Here is a 20,457-nt window from a genome sequence, read left to right as displayed (position 1 = left end):
CTGGAGGTCTGCAAAGAAGACATCTACCCCTGAGTCACCTTGGGCTCCTTTCATACTCAGTGAAGAGAGAGAGAGACATGTTTAGGGGGTTAAATTTCACCTTTTAAATGTCTATTTCAGGATGGGATGAATCATGCCTTAAAAGAAGCTGCCGCTCTCCGCTGGCCGTAAGGGAGGAGTGAAGCACGAGAAGCTCTGACGTAGGTAGGTACACTGTAAATACCTACATCTTGTCAGATAAATCCAACCTCATTTTCCTGTGTCTGTCTAAGCTTAGTGAGTCTTCAGGGATCTCTCTCCCTCTGTGGGGACCCTCAAGGTCTGATCACAAGGAGGGACTTGGCACAGACATGGGAGAGCTACGAGATCCCAGGCAGCCCCGCTGAGCTGTCCTGCAAAGGGGACCGCTTCTTCCCATTAAAGCTCAGCGGGGGACAAGGATGGAAACCAAAAGCACTGCCCCAGTGCCTGGGCAGCTTGGCTGCCTGCTACTCCCTCCTCAGGGCAGGGAGCGACACCAGAGGAGAGTCCACCCTGGCAAGAAGGACACTTTCCTAGATGTGAGAGCTGAGCTTTCATCATTTTGGTGCTTGGTTTAAAATCTTTCCCTGCAGATTAAAAAGCCACTGTGGCTTGTGCAGTCTGAGTCTCTTTCTTTATAGTGTCATCATTTTTCTTTTTGCTCAGGCACCATTACCAACTCTGTTTCCTTTACGCCCCCGACGTAAAGCCCTTTTGGTGCATCCCGTGCGGTGCCAGTGCTTGCTCTCCTCCTTCGACTCTGATGCTCACTTGCAGCCAGCCACATCAGTCAGCAGTGAGCCTAGCCCTGTATTACCCTCTGGTGTGCATTGGTGTATGGAGCCACAGAAAGTGTGCGGAGGAAGTATTTAACACCTCCTCTTTATCTTCCTCTTTCTGCCTCTGTTTTGCCCAAAGCTTGAAAAATTGCGAGATGCATCACTTTGTTCTTAGGAGTAGGGTTTTGCAGGATTAGTCTTTTAGACCTCTACTTGCCTGCCTCAGCACTGCCTTGTTTGGGACTTGTACAGTACCAACACTTAAAGAATAAATAATGGCACTTCATAGCTGGAAATTTCTCTCCCTTGGACCCGTGTATCTCCACTGAGAGGAAAGTGGATGTGAGGAACTAAACGTCTGGTAGAATTCAGCTCTCTGCTTTGTGGCTATCTTTGGAGATAAGCTGCATAACATGAGGACTGAATCATGCTCTCAGGGAAATCAGTAGCAAATATCCCACTAGCAAAGTTAGGGGCATGATCCAAGAAATTTGCCCTCAAGTCACTGGACTTAACCAGATTCTGCCCCATAAGTTCAATGGACTTAATGGATCAGGCCCTTAGTTTTGAAGTGGGAAGCATGTTTCAAAGTAAAAGCTCTGCTAATATCTTCACGCTGGCTTCCTGCTGTCTGTCACTAGTCATCCTTGCCGGCATGTTTACATTTCCCCCTGCCTGCGGTCTCTTTATCAGGCAATGGGTTTGTTCTGTCATCTAGTATAAAGTAACTGAACAAGTGTTTTGTGCACACACGTAGTGCGCACATGCGGCTAGCTCAGGATGACACGGACGAGTACTGTATTGAGCATTTTCTTCTTGTTTCTTCATACCGCTTTTGGGGAAAGTGGTTGCACCTCAGCAGATGGTGACGGTGAGTCATTTCATGTTCATCTTTCCACTTGTGTATGATCTTGAAAACCTGGGTTAAGAGCTCCGACATGTAACTGCTGGGTAAAATGTGTTAGTATTTTAGTCTTTGGGCTCTTTCTGTTAGCGCCAGGACCTTAGTGAATGTGGAGCTGGAGGGTTATCTGTTGAATTCCCAGGTCTGCTTTCCTTGTAATGTCCAAACTGTAATAAAATCACAGTGATGATAGCTGTATGCAGAGGGCATGCAAGATCAGACCTGTTTAGCCTTTCTCACTGTATTTAGTTTTTATGTGAAGAATTATGCCTGTTGGTAGGGAATCATTTCGTTCTTTTGTCGGCTATAATTACCTGAGCTGCTGTCAGAAAAGGGTGAGGTTCTGACTTTTCGTGCCCTTGGCAGCTTCTTCCAACGAAAATGTTTTAATGTAGCTCAAACTTGGTCCAACCTGTTCTACTTAGAAATCGAAACTTTTTTTTTTCAAAAGATTATATAAGTTATATGTGAGGGTAGTCCCAGTCTCCATAATAGTGTGGCTGAGGCAGCAGTTCAACCAGCACCTTCTCAGCAGTCCATCACTGGTGAGCAGCCATCACTTGTACATCAAAGAATTATAAATTAATTCAACAGTTTAAATTCAGGCTTACTGCAAATTTCAACATTTCATTTAGATGGGTGAAAATTATTTAGCAGCAGAATTATCCAAATTAAAAGGCAAAATATAAAAAGCAACAATAAAACTACTCTCTTTCAGTCTTCTGTCTTTTCTCAAAAGGGAGATGGAAAACTGGATTTACAGATTCAACCCCAGGTATTTTAAACTTTTACTGGTCTAACACTATTCATTCATATAAACAGCACTGACAGAGTCTGTAGCACTGTACATGAAGGACATGGACAGTCACTCAGTTACCAGTAATTTTAGAGTCCCATAATTTTACTGTTTGGGGTTTTAGGAAAGTGATTGCTGGGCACCTATGCTACCTAGCAGATCTAATCATGAGGATCTCTTTTTTTTTCCCTATGTGTCATGTATCATAACATGTATATACATATACACGGATAGCTGTACAGATACTCACATAGGATACGCATGGGAAGTTTATTAGAAGAAAACAGAAGAACTTAGGTCTGCATCTAACAAACTCTTGTTTTTTCTGTTTGCCTTTTGTTCATATGCTTTGCTTAGAGACGGGTTTTGCAAGCAGTTACTGTGGTGAGTGGTCGACACTAATGATTTATAGTTGAAGTTACTGAAATCTTCAGGACTTCTTAGAGCAGATAGGACAGGACCTGTCCTTGGTTAGCCTTTTCGCCAACTTCCAGTAAGTCAAGACTAATCCTTTGCTTAGAAATGAACAGATTTGGAAAATCCCCATTGAGCAATTACCATTATTAATGCTTTCTTTATGAGTGGCATGGCTTTGGCCAAGAAGTTAAACAGCCCAGGGTAAATCACTGGTGATGGATGTTTCAGCCTCCCCCCGTCTGACTTCCGTCCTCTCCCTGCCTCCCGGTGAAGTGCTGCCGGCCAGGCTGCAGCAGGATGCAGGCGCCAGCTCACCCCCTTCTTAGGAGCAGAGGAGGGAAGAAGTTCACTACTGCTCTTGCCTTCACCTCCTCCTCTTTTATAAGCCGCAGACTGTCCCCCCAGCTCTGTCCCCTCTCTTCCAGCCACCTGCAGCCAGGCGGAGGGGGGTGGAGAGCCCCAAAAGCCATCGGAGAGCTACAAGGCAGCTGCAGTGGGGCAGGAGGGGTCAGGCAAGGGAAAGCAGGAGGCAGCATCTTACTAGGTGCCAGCGGGCAGGGCAGCTCCCTGAAACAGCCCTCCTCCGCAGACTTTATGGTTTGTCCAACCCGCCTCAAAACTGTTCTGATTAAAATGATTTCTCCATGAATCAGATTAATCCCAAATCCAGTCAATATTCTGTCTGTTGCTATTAGGACTAGAAATTTCGCAAGACTCTGTCTGTGGAAACGGTCACTTCATCTGCATGGAAAATTCAGTCACTGACCCTGCGGGCATTTGCCGGTACCTTTGGTTTCATGTATTGTGGTTAGTCCCAGTGGCTTCAGAGCATGTGCATGGGCTCTGCTGGTGCTCTCCTCTTGGCAAAGGTTCACAGGGCTCCTGCTGTGATTCGGACCGTTCAGCTGGGTGTTGTCCAAACCCAAGAGACAACCACTTCTGTGAAGGATGTGCCCTGCTTGTAGCGATGAGACTGAGCTTTTTCCCACTAGAATCTCCCCATATTGAGTCCTGCCTTCATTTCAGCAGAACCAGGCTCAGAGGTGTGGTCTGGTCTTCTCAAGGAAAAAATTATCGTCTTGTGAACTTTTAATTGTATAAAGAACCCTCACCAGTGTGAGCAGTGTTGGCATCATCAAAACCATTTACGTAGTGAACACATTTGTGTGCAGTGTTTTTGAGGTTTAGGGAAGCATTACTGGGGCTACATACAAACACATGTCAGCTAAAAGCAAAATTACTGTCAGCCTGTGGAGTAATAGTACCTGAAAAAGCTTTTCAAATTGCATACTTCATGTTGATCATGAGGTTTAATTAGCATATATTCTATGATTAGAATGTGATTTACATGAATAAGGAACCACGTAATCACAATGTGAAAGGTCAGTGTCTGAAAGGTAAAGTCCTGCACCCAAGGGTGCAGCTCTACTAGTTAAACATTAAATGACTATTTGAACTTCAAGACAAAAACTTTTTCTTTCTTTTGATCTTGCAGTCAGCCTCATAGAAAATGATTTAAAATTTCTGTCACTTTTCAGCAAAGCAGTATCAAACAGCTGAAAGATTTCTACTGATGTGACACTTAACTAGTATGATGCTTATCACTTTTGTGTGTTTATACAAAATAGCTGTATTAGTTTTTATTCACAAAAAGCACCAAGAAATCCATATCTCTCATATAAATGAAGATAAGTCATCCTAATTCATAAGTTTTAATGCTGTCTTGTGGTAACTATAAGTATAAATAAACCAAGCTCCCAGTATTTGTATCTGAGGTTTTAGCAATGCTTCGAATGTGACATATCTGTGCATGTAAGCTTTGGGTGTATCTACCCATCTATCTAAAATATATTTTATACAGATTCATTTCAGCTCACTTGTCTTCCCCTGATTTTTGAATAAATGTGAATGTGTGCATGCACTTTTACCTGCAAATCAATAATTACATATAATATACATTTGTATATGTATGTCTGTCCAGATGGCTCAGGGCTGTGGTGATCAAGACTTTCAGCTGTGTGAAATTGCTGCTGTGCTCATTCTAGAGTTGCACTGACCTCTGTTTCTCTCTCTTAAATGCTGATGGTCAACCAGATTACTGCACTACCAGCTTTGTGTGTGCCTGTGCTGCACAGGGTATCCCCACAAACTGGCAACCTTAGTAAAAGATGCTGCATTTCCTCATCCTTCAAGGAGAGCAGGGTTCACCTTGGCACAGAGAACACAGGAGCTGTGGTGAGAAGGGAAGCAGTTTCGTAGCTTCTTAGTACCTGTTGCTCGTGGTAGCCACTAAAGGGCCACTCAGTCTTAGCTCAGAGGGTGGCTCTGACCCTTTCAAAGCAGCAGGCTCCAAGTTCTGAATTAATACAGTAGCAAACGTTCCCCTTGCTCCTGCTGCCCACCACAGATGCTAGTCACATCTGCCTTCCTCCTAGCCCCAGTCGGCACCACATTTGCATTTTTTGCTGCAGTTCTGAATTACTTCACGTATCCCACGCCAGATGCATTTCATCTTTGATGTCAGCAGGAAACACTGGCTGATGGGGACCCTGATGGTTGCTACTCTTTATTTACGTTTTAAAGTAAAACCAAAAAACTAACCCTTGCTTTCTTTCTGTTGTTAAACCATGACTTTAGTTGTATTCCCATTCAGAACAAGGTCTCCCTGTATGCTGGCAGCATTTGCCAGAGATCCTGCGACATACGGTAGCTACAGTAATATAAAGATGTGTCACCGGTATAACTGTGAATCACAGTATCCAAGTAGCCAATCACCCTTCAGTGGTTCAAATTTACCTGTGCAATATCAGCGATAATAATCATTTTCTTTGGGAGGGATTTTCCATCGGAACTTTTTCCATGGGCATTTCCCCACATTGTCTGTGCAGATATGTGAGTCACCGTTCTCATGGGAGCAGCCAGGTTCTCGTTTTCTCTGTGGCACCACCTGGGAGTGCCACATTGGAGAGAACTGGGTAGGAGAGAATCAAAGGTGGGGGTGGATCAGCAATAATCCTGGGGGATTTCTGAGGAGATGGTTATATATCATCACAGCGATCCTTAACCACCTGTAAAGGAGCAGAGGTGTTCCTCCCACCAAGGATCTGCTTGAGGGCTCATCACAGTAACCCTTTCATTGACCTGATGGTCAATGCTATGATGGGTGAGACTTCATGAAGTCCCACTGAACTGACAGTTTCTACCAGACAGGACTCCTCTGAAAAGCATTGGTTGTTGTTTTGCTGACCTCATATATACCAACTGCAGGACAAGAGACATATGCTCATAGTCAAATTGTAATTGTTTTATGAGTCATCAAGGCAAATCTGCAGGAAGCCGTGCGTTCTGGCAGAAAGTTTGAGCTTTCCCTCCCGAGCTCAAATTTGTGACATTTCAGAGAATGCTGCAATACAGTCAAAATGTGCTATGGGATTCAATTGCCTTGTGACAGCAAAATACTCCTGTTTTTCTAAAACTACCCATATCATTTTCCAGTCTCCTCACGAGTCTGGAAACTGGCCGCACTTTCACAGCACAATCAGGGCAGGGGCAGGAAGATGCTGCGCTGATGCTCTCAGATGTCTGCAGGGCGGCTGGTCCTTCTGCAGGCACAGCAAAGGAAATTGCTGTTCTTGCATCCTCCAGGGTGGGTCTACTGCTTCAGAGTTACAAGATGTTTGATGCGCTGCAGGCTGTCCTGATCTGAAATTCCCGTACAAAAAATCTCCTGCGGAGACTAGCCCTTGCCCTAGAGAAGACATTAGCCTTGTGCATCAGCCGCAAACACTGCTGGCAGTAATCATGCTGAGTTTATCTCTCAGTGCACATTTCTGTTCTGTTCATTTTCGAGAGCGTTTTGGTCCTTGACATAAATGTTCTGCTTTTCAGTGGGCATCATGAGCGTGTCTTGCTACCCTTTGCATGACAGGGGCTAGCAGTGTTTTGTGGTTTCTAATAGGAAAACCTGTTTGAGAAAGTTCTGAGGGGATTTCAAATGGAGTAGGTCCTACTTTTTTCTTGCTATAAAGTTCATCTGTAACTTTTAAAACTAGAATGGCCCTGTCCTTGGCTAGAACAGCCATGTCAAATTTACAAGGCATTAAATTGCACAGAGAACAATTTATTTTCTCTGCTTCGCAGTCTGCCCTGGGACTTTTTCACATCGAAGGTTTCCAAGATGACTTCAGCACCCTTCTTTGACCATGACTAACAGCAAAGAGCAGACATATGTGTCTTGTCTGATCGAGCCATCTGCTACGCAATGTCATTTTATAGTTCACAAAAGACTGATGATGCGGAGTGCACCTTGGTACATTCTGAGTGGGTGGGTTTCAGTCACGTACAGGGAGAACAACCTTGAAAGGTATAATTGGCTTTTTATTTCATTTTGAACAAGCTTTCTTCTCCTTTTACAAAACTGGTCGGTTAATCCTCTTCCTTTTAGGCAACCACTGAAAGAAACAACCCGTTTTACAATGGATCTGTAAATCAAATAGACTAATCGGTTTACTTCATTGGTATTCTGTGAATTTCTCCTTAGGGACTTTTGGAGATGATGAACCAGATAATTTGGACATCAACTGTTTCAGTCAGCTGGAATTTAAGGATTCCTACAGCAGCCTGACTTGCAATTTTACGGAGCTGCCTCCCTACAACACTAACTATACCCTGGCTGTGTGGTAAGCGGTGTCACTGTCTGTCCTTTGGTAAAACTTCTGGGAAGCCGAAATGCTAAGAACCAGTGAATCACACTGACATATGCTGGGAAAGAGGACTGGAAAAATTAGACAAAGTTCTGATTCAGAGTGTTGTACCAAGTTTGAATACTATATTCAGCAAAAAAATAAGAGTTTCTTGAAACAGAATCTAACCCCTGAATAAGAAAAAGAATTAGCTGAAAGGATCTATAATGTGCATCATAATGTCTGCAATATTCCTGATCTTATTTCTGTTGTTTTGGCCCATACGTTATCACTAGTGAAGCTGAGCATGCACAGAGAGCATTTTCCTTTTAAATTAGATGGTAGTGAAATAAAACGACTTAGGAATGTTTTTGAAGAGGCAGATCCTTTCCACACAAAATTCTTTGGTGTAAAGCCCAATTTTCCACTGAGGGGAAAATGTCATTATCTTGTTCAAGATAAAAATTAAGCGATTGTCTTCTCACACATGGACATACAAAAATACACACTAGAATGAGTATACAAACACCCAAACAGCTACCAAACACATCAGTCATCTCCACTTCTATCTGAGGCCATGAAACTTTTTTCTACCTTGTTTTTGTCACTGATGCACCTAGCTGAAGAAGCTCAATTTTTTTTTTTAATTTTGTATACTTTTGCTTTTCCCTTTGCCTGTTTTTCCTGAAACTGAAAGTATTGCGGCAGCCAGCAAAAGTCGATTTGGGTTTTTTTTGCATCTTGCTATTCTAATCACTACTTATTTTCAATTTGTTTGTTTGTTAGAATTTTTCTGTTTTCTATTTTCATGGGTTTAACTCTGGGATTTGACTGAAATTTTATCATAGCCCTCTATCACAGGAGGCACACAGACGTATTTCCACCTGTGAAACTATGCCATTAATTTCCTCTTGGCCTGGCTGGGTGTTGGTCCTGTATTTGCTTCCTCTGCAGTCAGTAAGAAATTTCTCATTTCCTTCAGTGAGCATCCAAACATACTGCTCGGTATTTACAAATGGCGGCAGTAAGATCATGTGTAAAGATACAACTTTTTTTTAACGCATATCCATCCAATTAAATAATGGCATGCTTTTTTCTTAGAGAGCTCCATGACTCTTACTGTGATTCACGTCGCTTGATTATTATGCTCACAGACCGTGACTAAAAACAGTATCAATCTTTTAAGGTCTTCGTTTGTGTGGTATTGTTTCTTATTTCTTATTCATATGGAATCTCACTTCAGTTAATGTGAAATGAACAATCAGCATTTGTCCCTGACTATTTTATAGTAAGACTGAGAGGAAGCTAATGTTGTGTCACTTTGGTCAACAGTACCAAGGAAGACAGCAATTATATATGTTCCAATATGGAGAAACAGGAAGATGCGTATTTCTTACAGTTCACTGATATACTCTCAAATAGAGACATTTGCATGGACTCTGAGATAAAAAGAAAGACCTGCAGGAGTCTGGTTGTAACTGACATTGGTAAGACACCTAACATTTTGCTCATTACTAAAATATATAAGCTACTAGGAAAAAAGTAGCCCAACACAGAACTTAAGGGTCAATCCAAATGAAATAGAGGCAATATAAAATAGTGTCCTAGGAGGGGATCAGTGGTAGGTCATGCTAGATTTTAGGTTATGGTGGAGTGTGATGTTCCCCTTGCTTCAAAACCAAGCATGGTTAACCTCCGTTGAAAAAGTGTAGCTGAATTCTGGCTTATTATAACGCTCTGTTTGACCAGACCTAGACCTAGATTGAATTATATGGGTGAGTGAAGCAGCTATTTTGGAGCTTGGCTGAAATGTCAAGCAGGGACATTTTATTCATCTTTTACTAGGACTTCGGCAGTTTCAGGGCTGACCACTTAATGTCTAGCGTGAGCTCAGCAGCCACACTCTAATCCCACACAGGGCTTATGAGGTTGTGAGATTTCACTTTTTCATGCCTTGCTTCTTGGTGGAATCAGTGGTCTGAAGTAGATGCTCATGATTCCTGCAGCACAGAAAGGGTGCTGAGGGTCCACAGATGGGTTTGTTAAAGCCTCAGAGGGAAGCTGCATGAGCTAAGAAATGGGGAATTCAGGGAGAAGAGGTGTTCCTTAGGGCTTACCGTTCTCAGGAGTTTGTCCCATCTGAGGGCTGCAGAGAAGTCCTTACAGGGCAATCCTATTTTCTGCTCTGATATTGCATTGATTTACCTTCTTTGGCAATAGACACTGTGATGTCCTTCTCTTATGAAGCATTTCTGCCCCAGTCCAGTAGTTTAGTGATCATCTTATGCCTCATCTCAGTTTGTGGGCCAGCTTGGACTAACTTTCTGTGCCCAGAAACTACCCAGAAATGCCCCCTAAGAGAGTCCCTCTCCAGTTGCTTAGCAGTTTGCCACAAGAAATGCATCAGAACACTACTGAATAGTCAACACTGGCTCTTAACAGCTTCCACATCACGATTACAGCTTTTAATGTGGAAGACACAACCATGGTAACTGACAGGTTACTCCTTAAAAAGAATTTAATAGTCTCTCAATTGAAGGCAGAAGTCTCAGCACCCTGGTTAGAGGGACTGAATTTCAGGTCTCCAAGCAGAGCTAGTGCAGGAGTGTGGGATGCTTTGGTGTTATTTTCCAAAGACTCAGTGTCACAGTCCAGGGGAGTGCTGTCCCTGCTGCAAATGCTGTATCAAGCAGGTCCTCTGCTGCAGCAGATGAACACCAAGCCCTGCTTGGGACTGGGATGAAGGGATGAAATGGAGCTTATCATTACACTTGCCCAGATCAGGCCAGCCATGCACTGTTCCCTAGGTCAAGATAGGTCACTCAGGAGGGGATCGAGCTTGGAATGGACTTTTCTAAACGTGTTTATTTTGTAGCAGCATTAATCTGATCCTGTTATATCCTGTTTTGTTATCATTTGCAGTTAAGCCAGAAATACCATTTGATATAAACATCACATACCAAAAGGAGGCAAATGAATATCTTATTCATTATAGTACACCACACTCATGGAAGAAATACTTAAAGGACAAATTAATACACCAAATAGCCTACCGTCAGGAAGAAGGAATTTGGAAAGTAAGTGACAATGTAGACATGCTTACACTAATTTCTGAAATTAACATTACCAGAAATGCCAGTATCATGTAAAAACCTCACATCTGCACTTTTAGAGTTCTCCAGTTCAAAACCTGGAAAGATGTAATGCTTGGCATTTACATGTTTCGTTAGTCGAAGCAGTTCCAGACTGACCGCAACTGTGTCTACTAGATACTTCTCTGGACTACAGAAGTGCCCTTCATGTGTGCTTGTGCCTTGCAGTGAAAATAGAAGAAACAATAAAGGAACAGAACCATCTTCAATATTATTAGTAATGAGGTTTGCTGTGATGGCCTTGTTCTTGTTTTCTGTGCCTACCAGTTAGTAGATTGTATGACCTCTGGTGTTTCAGCCTGTGACCTGGCCTTTTTTTATATAGCAGTAGGTTTTTTGTGTCCCTTTCTCTTTGCAACTTCTCCAGCCTGGGGGTCATGTGGAGTCAGCTCTCCAGTGCGCAGCCCTTCAGCTCTCCCTGCCTCAGACCATGTTTCAGGGTGCAGCTTTCTAGGAACCAGGCCTGAGTCTGGGCAGGGCCGCCTGGTTGCAGAGATCTGCATGTCCTCCCCCAGAAGAGCAGCAGTGCGAACATTAGTTTGGATGAGGGGGCTTTTAAAAGCACGTACTATATGTTTTTAACAGAGGAAACACAGGAGAACAGTAACTAGAAAAAGAAACAGATTCAGACAACTGAATACACTGACGTGGAGAGTGTCTCAGATCGGCACAATGGGATTTCAGCTTCTTTCCTGCAGTTGTTCTTTCAGAAGTTGTCTTTTTACGCACCACAGTCTTCTTTTTTTTTTTTTTTTCCTCTCCCTTCTGAGTCTTCCCAGTAAGCATATATTGTCCATTACAGCACCAGAAGTAGCATAGTACAGTTGTTTTCCAGCCAGGTCTTACCCGGCATTTATCTCTCTTTCCGATACTGTCCTGACTTCCTGGCTATTGAACCAGGCTGATGCTGTGATCATCACCTTTACAATAAGCAAACACACAGAGCAAACAGTAGAGGACCGCAAGGACTCATCTGAGCTCGTATTTGTGCATAGCTGAGAGCTTAGAATTTCAAAAAAAACCCTGTGTTTCGCAGCTTGAAGTCTCTCCTTCAGGTGTAGCCATGGATTATTGTGTGTTGGGGCCCCCTTCAGAAAATCTCAGGCTATGCAAGTCCAGCCGAAGAGTCCTTGCTCTTTGAATGGAGCCCACCATCAACTGTTTCTCTCTGGTCTTTCTGTATGATGTTTAGAAAATGTCTTTGCTAAGATGGTTGGCTTCTAAGTCATATGGCTTAGACTTGCATTTTGCTGAACCTGGAGGATGCTTTTTTTGTCTTTTCTAGAAAAATTAATGGATTTTTTTTTGTGTTTGTGTGTTTAGACAATAGAGTCTCCATACCTGCAGGTAAAATTACTGGGGAAAAATCTTGAAAAAGATGCATCATATGAAGTGAAAGTCCGTTCAAAGCCCAATGGAGATTATTTTAAGGGCACATGGAGTGAATGGAGCACTTCCAAGAGCTTCAGAACGGCCGGGGAACACTCCACGGAAAAAGGTAAGGGGGGAAAAACACTTACGTCCATTTGTGAGAAAAAGCTCAGCCTGAGCAGCCAGAGTTGGGGCCCTCAGGCTGTGATCAGTGATGACCTGACTCCCGGCTACCTTAGCAGTGGCAAGGCAAGAGCAAAAGGAGGGGAGGAGCACTGCCGGGGCCTGCGGCAAATGAACACGGCCCCCGGGGAGGGGTGTTGGCTAATGCAAGCGGGTTAGATGCAGATGGTTGTATGCAAACACGTCACTTTAATCACAAATGTGATACAGGACAAAACCTCATCACCTCTCTTGTGAGCAGAAATAACCCTTCTGGTCCTTTGAGTTCCTTCAGGCTCCAGGGCCCTCAGGGCTCCTCTGCACAACATGTAGTTCAAAGTCATATCAATACTGCTGTAAGGATACAGCAAGTGACAGCTTCCCCGTGCTGGAGGCGACAGCAGACTTTGAGCTGCTTTAATCCAAGCAGGTAACCTAGTTTAACATTCAACCAAGCGTTGAAAATCTGAGAGCTTTCCTCTCTCCACCCTCGAGGAGGCTGGAGAAATTGACTGCTGTATCAGTCCAGTGATAGGAAAGTGCAATGTTTGGCATTTATTTCTAATTTATTGTCTGAAGACATTACAGTTACAGTGGCTACCAAGTATTTATATGCAATAGCAGATGTTCTTTTTTTTTTCTTTAGACACTGACATGGTCATGATTATACTCTCCATCCTGGGATTCATTTTGTCCGTTGTCATGATTGTCCTGATCCTAACTTTTTGGGAAAACAGGTAATCTAAGTCTCTTCATATCTGAAAAAGAGTTGGAAAACAGTCCTATTCTGACAGTCCTAGCGCTTTTGCTGTTATACTTCTGAACTGTTCTCTTCCATCTCTGGACCTCTATATCAAGCCAAAGGCAAGCAAAGAGTAAAAGAAGTGGGCAGTCAAGGAGAGAGTGTCAGTAGGTAGAAGACAAGCTCTTATCCTCTGCCACTTCAAGAGCAGACTTCAGTCTTGGGCTTGAAACACTGGGACCTTTCAGGAGCTGAAGCCAGCACAAAACACAGCGTCAGTGTCTCACTGAAGGCACATTTGACTCATGAATATGGGTTTTAGTGAAGTCTCAAGAGGTTTGAAAACTGTTCAGTGGAGAGATTGTCTTTTTCCCTTTCATAAGCTGAGTCAGCAGAATGTTCACACTTTAACCCCTTCAAAAGCAGCGTGGCAGTGCTCTTGGGGAAGAGATCTTGGTGTCATCAGTCACAAGCGCAGCCTGCTGCAGGTCACATTTGGTGTGACAAAGCCAAACTCTACCTCCCCTTCCAAGGGGGTCAAGGAAGAGCTGGAACTGAGGCTATATTTCAGAGGCAGTCCTGTGTGTTGGGGTTTTTTCGTTTATTAGCTACAGAGCCGTAGATAGGTATCTGTAAATATAGTAAATGCATTGTAAAAGTATATACCTTTATGTATTACATATAAGAGATAGCTAATAGACATGGTTAAGGAAATAAATAGATAAATAGATAATCTGGCGGACCCAGAATCTGAAATGAGAAAGTCTTAAGTTTAGCCACAGGAGATGCCCCACTTGCAGGTAAAATGCCCAGGGCTGTTCTGTGGCATTCAGACCAGCTGACGTGAACAGCCCCAGCCCATAACATCCACCTCTGCCAATATCCAGGGAGATGGCCACATACAAGCTGTCTGTTGGGGACGATCCTTGGGCTGTGCTAATTCCTGCAGTAGACATGGGGATTGTGTGGGGATGTGCTAGCTGGCTCTGCTCAAACCCTGCCAAGGACCATTCTAATAATTAAACAGTATACACATCTGAGTTGTCTGCCAGGGAATGCTCCTTGGTGCTGCTTAATTTGCTAGTAGAGATGTAACTTGACATTCTACCCCATGCTTTTTAGTGTTCCTGAGCACCTGTAATTCTCATAACTTTGCTAGAAGTTCTGCATATATAAAATCTCTGAAAAATCACATTTTAGACAGTGAGACCCTTTGAGCCCAGAGGTCTCCTTTTTCAAAATAAGAGGGGTTTTATATATATATATATGTATATGCACAGACACATATAAATATAGATTCATATACGTCTATACTATATTATCTATATCACTGCAACCCTGAGTGTCAGTTGGGCAATGTTTTCTAGATGCAGCATGGCTGAAGGGTTTGAGTCACACAGCAAGAGAATTTTGCTAATTAAGGCAATAAGATGACACCTACGGGACAAGGCCACAACACAGATGTCTGAAGCACAGATAGTTGGCCAGGGAGTGGAACAATGTGCAATTCTTTGTTTAATACATACATGGAGAGGCTGTTATATGTGCAGATTTGCACTTTAACCACAGCAGCTTGTTCCACTTGCAGAAGCTGTTTTCACCATACAAAACCCAGTTAACATAGCCATATTCAAATGAGACCTTTGCCAGCACAATTTACTGCTTTTCCAGTAGTGGGGAAGTGTCTTACTTTAACTGTGGCAATCTGTGTATTCAGAAGAGCAATGACTATTAGGTGACCTTTATATCTCCTCCTCTTCTCCTGTCTTTGTTTTATGCTCAGTCTTCTCTTCCATTTGTTCTGAGTCATACAAGCCACCTCTAAGACTTTGCAAGGATTAGTACAAATGATGCAGTATGAACCTCCTGTATCGCAACATCTCTCTCTCTGGCTGCTGTTGAGCCCCTTTATGTCTACCATTCCTGTTTCAGGATCAAGCCCGCTGTGTGGCCAAACCTTCCTGATCATAAAAGAACCCTGGAGCAACTGTGCAAGAAACCAAAAAACGTATGTGCTTCTATTGTTCTTATTGCATGGGGATAGGCTGTGGGGAACATAATTAACATCCATGACAGTGTACGCATTTGCTGCAGAGACTAGGCTATCTTTCAAAATGGCTTCTAAAGTTCATTCAAGAGAGGTAGTATTTGCACAGGCAGATGCAGAAGGGTATGAATAGAATAGACAGTTGCCTCAGCTGAATTGCACAAAAAAACTATAGAGTGTTAGAGAACTTGGTATATGATGAAAGGTTAAAGGAATAGGGTTTGTTCAGTCTAGAAAAGAGAAAACTCAGAGGGGAGCTAATCATATCCTTCCAATTCCTAAAATTCATACCCTTCCAATTCCTAAAAGGTAGCTATAGAGAAGATGGAGGTGCTCTCTTCACAGGGATGCATGGTGACAGGACAAGAGGAAACAGACACAAGTAGCTTCAGGGGAAATTTCATCTGGGTATAAGAAAAAGAAATCTTCACTGTGAGAACAATTAAACGTTGTGTAGATTGCCGAGAAAAGGGGTAAAAACTCCCTGTCTGGAAATATTCAAGACTTGGCTTGACAGGGTCCTGGATAACCTAACCTAAGGCCCTGCTTCTGGCAGAAGGTTGGACTGGGTGGAATCCAGAGGTTCCTTCCAACCGAGACTTTCCTATGACTTTGTGATGCTACAATCATGGGGCTGGATGGGTGGCCCTCTGCAAATGTGCCTGGTGATGCTCATATAGACCAATAGAACTGCTCATGCCCCATAAAGCCCAGGAACTGCTTTTTGCCAGACAACGGCCTGTTGTGCAAACATTACAGACTGTACGGTTTGTACCAGTTTTTTAACCAGTTGCCTTACAACTACGCCTAGAGTATTTTTTCACTAAGAAACTCATCAGTGCTGTTCTGCCAAATGAACAGCAGTCTCCACTTAGTGCATTACTAGCAAGTTATTAATCGTCAGAGGTCAAAAAAAGGTTCTTTTATCTCTAGTGCTATCTAGTGCAGGTATCCCTAATATGTTTGAGGAAGTCATGATAAACATTTCCTTCCTACATTGCTAAATTAGTAACATAAAGCTGAAAGGGACCATGTGGGTCGACACATTCATTCCTATGAAATGGCAGGTGTGCGGTAGATATCTGGCTCAGAAGAGTCTGTAAAACAGTACTATCATGCTGCACAGACCATAAAACCCTCTCCAGTGCCACTGCCTGGAAGACACCACTAGATAGATTCAGATTAATATGGGAAAGGATTTTGAGCCAGGTCATAGCCAATTCTCCGGTAACCCGTTGGTCAGTCTGTTCAAGGGTAGCTCTAGAGTTAAAGAAATAAATACCCTTCTAAAATCAGATGGATTATCAGATTCACAGATTCACAGAATGGTTGAGGTTGGAAAGGAACCTCTGGAGATCATCTAGTCCAACCCCCCTGCTCAAGCAGGGTCACCTAGAGCACGTTGCACAGGATTGCGTTCAGGCGGGTTTTGAATATCTCCAAGGAAGGAGACTCCACAACCTCTCTGGGCAACCCGTTCCAGTGCTCTGTCACCCTCACAGTAAAGAAGTTTTCCCTCATGTTCAGACAGAACTGCCTGTGTTTCAGTTTGTGCCTCTTGTCCTGTCGCTGGGCACCACTGAAAAGAGTCTGACCCCATCCTCTTGACACCCTCCCTTTAGATATTTGTATGCATTGATAAGATTCCCCCTCAGTCTTCTCTTCTCCAGGCTAAACAGGCCCAGCTCTCTCAGCCTTCCCTCATAGGAGAGATGCTCCAGTCCCCTAATCATCTTCATAGCCCTCTGCTGGACTCGCTCCAGTAGCTCCATATCTCTCTTATGCTGGAGAGCCCAGAACTGGACACAGCACTCCAGGTGTGGCCTCACCAGGGCTGAGTAGAGGGGAAGGATCATCTCCCTTGACCTGCTGGCAACACTCTGCCTAATGCACCCCAGGATACCATTGGCCTTCTTGGCCACAAGGGCACATTGCTGGCTCATGGTCAACTTCTTGTCTGCCAGGACTCCCAGGTCCTTCTCCACAGAGCTGCTTTCCAGCAGGTCATTATCGAAGTATCTTTTCTGTTAAGTCAGTGCCCACTGTTAACTGACCACGGTGTTCCCTTTGCCACGCAGAATTTTGATACAAGCTTTAACCCAGAGAGTTTTGGTTATGTTCATATCCATAAAGTGGACGGCATTCAAGCAAAAGCTGAAATGGAAAGTTTTCTGCAGCCACCAGCTTCTCCACAGGCAAATATTCCAGAAAAATTTAAGAGTGGATCAAACCTGAAGATGAGCCCTGGTAGGATAAATAAAAGCAACCTAGACCTGCCTGTGACTTACGGGGGAATCTGGCCAGATGAAGCTTTGAATGGACTCTTGGATAAAAGCCAATATCCGATCACTGAAGAATTTAGCAGCTCTAGCACGTACGAAGTCTGCAGCGGCAATGGGACACCCCTGTATAATGACGGTCCTGGCCTCCATTGCGCTCCTCCCTCGTACCCCTCAGGCCAGCCCAGACCAGAGCCCCTGAATGCTGACACGGTATCCCATATGCAGCCTAACAGTGAAATTAGGTCACCAAATAATGAAGACGCATATGTCACAATGTCCAGCTTTTGCAAAAATCAGTAAGCCTTAAAAAAACAACAGAATATTGTTTTCCTGTAACACAAGCAGGCTACTTTCCTGCCTGCTGCATCAGACAATAGCACACCTCTGTGGTGCACCTTTCTCACAGTGCAATGCTACACTTACAAGGAAGAGGGTTCGTCTACATTTCAGCGATCTGCCTAACCTTCGTTCTCAGTATGCCAGTAACAATCTCCACTGCAACAGAAATGAAATTTAATTCACCCTGACTTTAATTTTCAGATCTGATTCATCCAGGACAATAACATTGCACTTCTAGCTGAAAATCATAGTGTGCGTCTCATAAACGTTGGTGAACTCTTCTGTTGACCTCTTGGTTGCAGAGTTAAGCTCTTATTGATGCCTAAGCAAGAAGCATGGCAACACATTCAAATAAAATAGAATCCAATCTCTTTTAAGCTGGGGTAGGTCAAGAGTAACTCAGCTACAGTTGGAGGAACTCCAGGAGTTTGTCAAACCCGAGTAAATGAGAGTTACTATCAAGCATTAATTGTCTGGGGATTCAGGCGTTTGATCACTGTGAAGGGAGCTGGCTGAGTCCCCAGGAAAAAGGGCGCATGAAATCACTTTACTAAGACATTTTCTCAGACTGATTTTTTTCGGAGAGACAACAACAAAGTAAAACCCCACATATAGCCACTTTTTGCTGCTGGTGAAGATCTGCACCTGAGGCGATTTTAGGATCTTTAGGTACCTGTGCTATATATTAAAGATATTCAGTATTTCATTACTACCATTTTTTAATTAAGAAAATGGAACAAAATCAATGAAAAGCGAAGTCTCAGCTCTTCCTGTAAACTGGATTGGGCCTGTAAAATGCATGACACTGCCTTTCTCTGCAGCCCTTGTACACGCATTAGTGCAGCATGCGAGTACTTTCCAGGACAGAAAGACTGAGCTAGCGTGTTTGTTCACTAGCATTATTATTCCCAACGGCTGCGGCTGCATGAGAATACATTGAACTTGGTCAGATGTTTTTCTCATGCAAGATCTGACCTAGAAAGAGTGATGGAGCTTCATGGATCCTGCCAGTGGTTGGAAGAGCTATATTGAAAGGAAAAAAAGAAAAAAGCCAAGTACCTTGTAAGGATAATGTAAAAAAATTTTTAATGTTGTTACGGAGGAAGGCACCTTTTCTGCACTCTGTACTTGGCTCCATGGGGCTTCACCACATGCTGCCACACAGAGGGCTGCGTCACTTTGCAGTCCTTCTGGGATGCTACGCATTGCGAAGCACACGCTTGGAGATAAAGCTGCTATAGCCACAGGGTTGCATGACAGCCGAAAGGAGTGTGGCCACGGGAAATCCAAGCCGCTTTGCTATGCCCTGGGATTGGAGTTCACCTCCCTCTGACGTATCAGTCCCTCTAGCTGCTTTAAATTCTCCTTTATCGAAACATACGCACGTTCCCACCGTCATACAGGGTATAAAGAGACTTCTCATCCTCAGAGCTGCTCTAACTTGTTCTGACTGGTAATAACCACTAAGAAGTCGTTATATATGACATGGATTGCTTCAGAAAAACAGCACTCCCAAGATGGTATTTTACTTTCTCCAGATCCACCCGATGTTATGGGAACCTTCAACCAGGGCCCACTTTATGGTCTCTGTGTGCAAAGGACCCAAGGATTTGGCTCATGGCATTCCAGTGACCTTTTACAGAACTGTTTTTATTGCTGTTTCTCACAGAATGGCACATTGATTAATGCAACAGAAAAAGATGAAAGCCTTGAACATTCATTTGCTTTGTAATGCTTGTATTTCATTTAAAAAAATAGCTGCTAGTAATGCTTGTACTATGAAGACTTGCACAGTGCAACTGTAGATGCAGACAGATTGTGTTGGAAAGATAGCCTGTTCTGGTAATTCAGTGACAGATAAGAAGGAAATAGAGGAAGAAGCAAAAGCACATCAGAAAAATCCTATACAGTATGTGCTATGCTTATTTTGAACTCATATATACATTTTAAAAGGTTAAAAGGGATTTCACAAACATCTGTTTGCACTATTTAAACAGCAAGGTACCTGTAAGTAATGGCCCTTCTGTTTGTCCAGAAAGGCATGTAGGTCTTTAATGCAGGAAGAGTATTATAAACCTGATGTTTATTTACTTTAATTACTCTGGAATAGTCGTATTTTTTCTATGTGGTAGTCATATTTTTGCATAGCTGCTAATGTTTAAACATTCATTCTATTTCCTAAGTCTTATTTAATTAGATAAAATGTATCCTTGGTTTTATGATGTTTTACCGTATTAAAAGGACATGGCTATTTGCACCACGTATTTATGGCACTCTGATTCAGCCTTCTTGCACTCATCTGTCAGGATAGTGTTACTCTGCTGCTACAGAAATTAGGACAACGCCGTGGGCTCTAGCTAGCTGTCACGAGGCCACGGTGGCCCTGCTGGGAGGATGTACTAAGGACACAGGTTCAGCTGCTTTGGGGGATGGCAGGGCAGCGACACTGCAGTCAAACCACTGTACCCCTGGTGAGAAGGGGACTTCACAAGCGCCCTCAAGCTGCGTTGGGTCTTGGATTATTTTTCTCCCCCTCCCTTCATCACCACCACCCTGAGAGCCGAGCACAACTAGATTTCCACTTCCACTTCTGTCCCACTGACAGTGAGCCAGTATAAAACCCATCCCTGCTTGTGTCACCATGGTCGGTGAAGGGTACTTGCGTGGGGCCAGAGGGCTCAGCAGTTGCAGGGTTGGGCCGCACGCCGATGCCGGAGATAACTGGATCCCTGACCTTGCTTTTGGCCGTGGAAGCCTCTCTAT

General features: G+C 43.5%; 1 protein-coding gene across 1 annotated transcript; it reads left to right on the top strand.

The window, feature by feature from the left end:
- Window positions 1–1,417: 1,417 nt before the first annotated feature.
- LOC112982195 (interleukin-7 receptor subunit alpha) lies at window positions 1,418–19,958 on the top strand. The gene is made up of 8 exons (XM_026098400.2): window positions 1,418–1,671; window positions 7,458–7,596; window positions 8,932–9,086; window positions 10,522–10,676; window positions 12,075–12,249; window positions 12,931–13,021; window positions 14,959–15,034; window positions 17,152–19,958. Exons 1-8 carry the CDS (start codon window positions 1,581–1,583, stop codon window positions 17,653–17,655), a joined length of 1,386 nt encoding a protein of 461 aa, XP_025954185.1. The 5' UTR covers window positions 1,418–1,580; the 3' UTR covers window positions 17,656–19,958.
- The last annotated feature ends 499 nt before the right edge of the window (window positions 19,959–20,457 follow it).

The sequence above is a fragment of the Dromaius novaehollandiae genome, chromosome W, assembly GCF_036370855.1.
Source record: "Dromaius novaehollandiae isolate bDroNov1 chromosome W, bDroNov1.hap1, whole genome shotgun sequence".
NCBI lineage: Eukaryota > Metazoa > Chordata > Aves > Casuariiformes > Dromaiidae > Dromaius > Dromaius novaehollandiae.
Note: the sequence above shows the minus strand (reverse complement) of the source record. Positions and strands in the feature narration are given on the sequence as shown.

Bases quoted from the DNA above. Each gene is read 5' to 3' on its own strand.
- LOC112982195 (XM_026098400.2), top strand. From the start codon at position 1,581: ATGACACGGACGAGTACTGTATTGAGCATTTTCTTCTTGTTTCTTCAT. The intron at 7,597-8,931 runs GTAAGCGGTGTC...TTTGGTCAACAG, and splicing joins AACTATACCCTGGCTGTGTG to TACCAAGGAAGACAGCAATT. The intron at 13,022-14,958 runs GTAATCTAAGTC...TTCCTGTTTCAG, and splicing joins CTAACTTTTTGGGAAAACAG to GATCAAGCCCGCTGTGTGGC.